General features: G+C 36.2%; 1 protein-coding gene across 1 annotated transcript; it reads right to left on the reverse strand.

Moving 5' to 3' along the window:
• LOC109234890 lies at positions 259–4992 on the reverse strand. The gene is made up of 5 exons (XM_019400931.1): positions 3625–4992; positions 3360–3559; positions 2699–2980; positions 2589–2604; positions 259–441 (listed from the first exon to the last, which is right to left on the reverse strand). The coding sequence occupies exons 1-5, from the start codon at positions 4990–4992 to the stop codon at positions 259–261; spliced, it is 2049 nt and encodes a 682-aa protein (XP_019256476.1).

Here is a 5694-nt window from a genome sequence, read left to right on the forward strand (position 1 = left end):
ATGAACAATATGGTTCCTCAGAAGGGACACATTGAATAACCAATCAAGTAATTTCTAGTGATACGAAAAGGGACACATTGAAAATACATGAGTAGAAAATATATGTGCACATCAAAGAAATCTATCTGCAAAAAAATATTTAATATTGAACTTGACAAAATAGAAAACATCAATTTAAATCTAAAGCAACAATTTTTAATGTTTCTAGCTATTAATAAAAAATGGCTAAGCTATTTTCTATTTGAATTAGAATAAAACTCATGATATGTCTTCAAAATCAAACTCTTCATCCGATTCAATTTCAAGTTGTTGTGCTAGAAATCCTTCTGGAGGCACATCAAGAATGGTTGTTGGAACATCACTCCTTACTAAGGTAACTTCACCATTATCCTCCAGTATAGATGGGCCAGCCAAATATTCAGATGGCTCATTTTCATAACACTGTGGGGCATTAGATTCAAGTTCATCACTTATGCTAAACAAGTCTCTCGGGACGGTCTTCATGACATAATATTTATCTTGATCATATGGATCTTGCACATAGAAGCATTGGTGTACTTGGGATGCTAGGACAAAAGGCTCGTTCTGATAACATTTCTTGTTGAAGTAGACATAAGTAAGGCAATAAATATTGATGATAGGCTGTAATTGCATATTTTAGTCGCTTATTACACTCGAATTTACTGCACTTTAATTGAGTTTGCGCTTTAATCGCTAGTGTTTAGCACTAATTGTGTGTTTTATGCCTTGTAGGTGTGATTCCGAGCTATATAGATGTTATGGAATGAATTTAAGTGATTTGACGCTTTGAAGTCTGAGTAAAAGCTCAAGGAATTAAGCCGGGATCGTGTTCGGAGGACAAATTTGATAATTAAGTACGAACGAAGACTTGAGGAGGCATATTGTGCACTGTCTAGTAAAATAGACATAACTCTTTGCTCAGAACTCCATTTGAGCTCCACAATATATAGTTGGAAAGCTAACTCAAAGGGCTACAACTTTTATGTTTTACGTTTTTCCAAATTCCAAAGGAACAGGGTGAAAAATCGCGGTTTTGCCGCAACCGCGGCAGAACCGCGGTAGAAGATGGTCGCGGACAACTGAAGAATCAGAGGGCATGTTTGGCCGCGGTTCCACCGCGACCGCGGCAAAACCGCGGCAGGAAGCGAAAATTTCAGGGACTAATGCAAAACATGAGATTTTAAGTCCTAAAACCTATATTAAACAAAGGAGGCCGGCCAAGAACAAGAAGAGGACATATTTTTGACACAAATTAGACCTAAGGAGGAGGAGAGACAATACTTTAGGGTTAGACAACACCCTTGGAGGCAAGAACACATTGGGAGCAAGGCGGAGAATTCTTCTACGAGTTTTTTCCTTCCTCTTCCTATTTTTCATTGTTGGTTATGACTTTTAGTATTGTAGTTTTACATACTATTATGAATAGCTAATTTGTTATCTAGAGTTTTGATAGAACCTTTTGTAGGATAAATTCTTGTTATGTTTTTATATAATTGAGCCATAGCTTTTCTCTATTTGTTCAACTACGTTTATATTCTGGTTGATTGATGAGCTCTCAATTAGCTGTGCCTATTTAGTATGTATAACTCGGGAGAGAGTGCATATTTAGGTAGTTGTTAAACAACACCACTCCCAAAGTATATGAGGGATCAATAACCGAGAGTTTAAAGGCGGGATTAGGGATAACGAAGCCTTGGGTGCGATCTGAAGTGAGCTGTATTAAAAGCCAGCTAGCGTAGCTCGGGAGAGCGCGTCTAGTAAATTGTCTCGGGAGAGCGCGTCTAGTAAATTGTCGTAATTACTCGGGAGAGATTTACGGTAATAAGAGTGCTCATGATCGGTAGAGAATACTTAGGCGAAATTATAGAAGACATAGCGGGAAGGATTCCGACAATAGGGGAAATCATAACTCTAGACCTCCTTAATCTTTTCTCTAACCCTCAGTATCTTTAGTTGTTAATTTACTATTTTAATTTGTTAGTTAATTAGTTAAACATAAGAATCTTAATATCTATAAGTTAGGAATTGTTCAAGCTTGTCTTCTTGGTGATAGTGAACAGTTGTAGCTAAACCTTAGTTCTCTGTGGGATTCGACTCCGGACTTGTAAACCGGATTATATTTGCAGCGACCGCATTGTCCTTTTTATAAGGCATAGTTGGGCGTGATCAAATATCTTCTTCAACCTCATACCAGTCGCACTTAAGTAAGACAACCCTAAAATGGCCATAATAGTCTAACTCAACTATATCAACTATTCTACCATAATATGTCATGTTTGCGTCAATTGAATTTTTATCTTTTGAGCTTGCAAAACTTGTAGTTAGGGCGACTAATGTAACGCCACTATTTTGTGTTTTACGTCTTGCATCACGCTGCCTCGTATGGAATCTATATCCATTAATGAGATACCCAGAATATCTTTTAGCAATTGAATTTGGTCCGAAGGATAATTGCTTTATAAGATCGGGCACATCCTCTTTCAAAGAACGAGTTTCAAACCATTGAGAGAAGTTTTGACTATGTTTCTTGGACTTGCTCCATTAGATCCTCGTCTCTGATTACTAACCTCAACCTCATATTCTCTACACAATAAGTATTTTTATTTGTTAGTAAAATGATAAATAAAGTAATTTAATAACAATCTACATAAATAAATACTATAAGTGATTAAATTACCTTATATATTCTTGAACTTCATCACAATTGTTCAATAAGTATATATGTGCCTGATTTAGTGACATGTCATCTAAAACAATTGGATCACTCTTTTTCGCTCCTAAAGGACAACCTGTATTAGGGAACAAACTAGAAGATTGTGCATTAATTGAATCATATTCATCATTGTTTCGGGGTCGTCGATTAAATCGAGTCTTTACACCTCCATGTAAGTACCTAGAGCATAAAGTCAAACACTCTTCAACCAAATATGCCTCAGCAATAGATCCTTCTGGATAATTTCTGTTGCGAACATATGATTTTAATGTACACATATACCTTTCAGGAGGATACATCCATCGATTTTGAACTGGACCTCCCAACCTTACCTCATTTGCCAAATGAATAGGCAAAATGAATCATTATATCAAAAAAAGTTGGAGGAAAAATTCTTTCCAATTGATTCGTTGTTTCTCTAATCTCTACTTCCAAGCAATCTAGCTCTTCCATTGTGATAACTTTTTGACATAAACGACGAAAGAAAGAACTTAGACGAATCAAAGGGATAGCAACATGATCAGGAAGTATGCTTTTAACTGGTATTGGCAACAAGTAATGTAACATGAAGTGTGCATCATGGGTTTTATAACCGGATAATTTTCTTTCATCTAGCTGCACACACCTGGATATGTTGGAAGCACTACCATCAGGTAGCTTTGCTGTCTTTAAAACACCACAGAAAACTGATTTTTCACCATTGGTCATTGAGAAGCATGCTTTTGCAAACTTTTTTCTCTTGCCATCCTTTGTATCCTTTGGTTGATGGTTCTTCCTAATGCCCATCTCTTTCAGATCATAACGAGCATTTGCATGATCCTTTGTCTTCCAGAAATGTCCAAAAGAGTTCCAATTACATTATCCACTATATTTTTCTCTATATGCATTACGTCAAGGTTATGACGTAACGAGTTGTGCTGCCAATAAGGTAATTCAAAAAAAATTGACCTTTTTTTCCAAGGGCCATCATTTGTTCTCTTTCGCTTCTTCCCAAACACATTGTTAAAATTCTGTAAGCTATTAAGCACATCAGTTCCCTTTAACAAAGGCGGAGGAGGCCTAAATTCTATTTTTCCATTGAAAGACCTTTTATTAGATCTCCAAGGATGATCCATAGGCAGAAAAACACGATGATCCATATAACACATTTTTCGACTATGTTTAAGATAACGAGAATTAGTGCCATAATTACAACAAGGGCAAGCCAACTTTCCCTTTGTACTCCAACCGGATAACATAGCATATGCAGGAAAGTCACTGATTGTCCATAAAAGAGCTGCTCGCATTTGAAAGGTTTGATCTCTTGAAGCATCATATGTTTCTACCCCGGACTCCCACAAAACATTTAACTCTTCTATTAATGGTTGTAAATAAACGTCAATGTCATTTCCAGGTGATCGTGGCCCAGGTATAAGCAAAGAAAGCATACAGTACTCTGGCTTCATGCACATCCAAGGAGGCAAATTATACACCATTAAAATAACTGGCCATGTGCTATGAGATATGCTCATGGTCCGAAATGGATTGAACCCATCACTTGCTAAGCCAAGTCTCAAATTGCGAGAATCCCTTGCAAATTCTGAATGCAAGCTATCAAAGTCTTTCCATGCTTGCCCATCAGCAGGATGCCTTAACTTTCCATCTTTAGAACGCTCCTCGTCATGCCACCTCAATGTATCTGCTGTCTTTGAGCACATAAATAGCCTTTTAAGTCTAGGAATTAATGGAAAGTGTCTCAAAATTTTCGCTGGAACACGATAACCTTTTTTGGAAGCCTCAAGATCGCTATCTACTTCATCGCTATCTACTTCAGGATATTTAATATATCGAGAAGCTCCACAGACATGACAATATTCATCATCCTTATGGTCATTCCTAAATAGCATGCAATCATTGGGACATGCATCAATTTTTTCATAATCAAGACCGAGATCCTTTACCATAGATTTGGCTTTATTGTAGGATATAGGAATGTTCAAGTCAGGCATCGCCTCTTTTAATAGCTCTAAAAGAGAAGTGAAAGACGCATTGCTCCATCCATGTAGACACTTCAACAAATAGAGACGGATTGTAAAAGATAATCTAGAGAATCCATTACAACCCGGATATAGTTCTTGGCTTGCCTCGTCAACTAAGTTATAAAATTTATTGGCATCTTCATTTGGGCCTTCATACACTCCTTCAACATGTGCAGCATTTCTAAATTGATCATTCAACAACCCATCAATATCATCGTACGAGCAAACATTATCATCCATGTCACAATTAACATTCATCGAAATTTCTTATTCCCCGTGATTAATCCATCTTGTATAACCTTGAACAAACCCATAACATATTAGATGATCATAAACTACATTCCTTCGAGTCCAATGAATATTACAACACTTTGCACATGGGCATTGAATTTCTTTGCCTTGAGGATCTCCATAAGAGTAAGAAAAATCTAAGAAAGATTGAACACCCTCGATATACTCTTTGCTATACCTTGGTAAATCCATCCATTCCTTGGATGGAACATTTGAATTCCTAAAAATAAAATTTATTAGATCTTCAAATATATAATCATTTAAGCATTGACTATAAAATAAATCCGAAACGTCAAGAGTGAATTTGAAAACTAATGCATTATAAACTAATATGACTTTCTTACCTAGTCATAACACTTATGCTAAGCGAACCCAACTTCAAGTCCACCACAGATCTACGTGAGCGTGACCAATCTTCTTGGAGAAAAGGAGTAAAATTAATAGGATCCACAGAACAACGACAACAAGTAATAAAATTATAAAAACCAAGTTTTTCATGAAGGTAATATAATAATTTTACGCACAAAAAAGTGTCATGAGCATATTGGCAAGTATAATGACACCTAAAAGGTGTATTTTACGTATAAAGATTAAATAAAAAAAAAAGAAGTTAAGATATAAATATCTAACTAGCTATTTATGATTTCATCA

This window comes from Nicotiana attenuata, chromosome 11, assembly GCF_001879085.1.
Source record: "Nicotiana attenuata strain UT chromosome 11, NIATTr2, whole genome shotgun sequence".
Lineage (NCBI taxonomy): Eukaryota > Viridiplantae > Streptophyta > Magnoliopsida > Solanales > Solanaceae > Nicotiana > Nicotiana attenuata.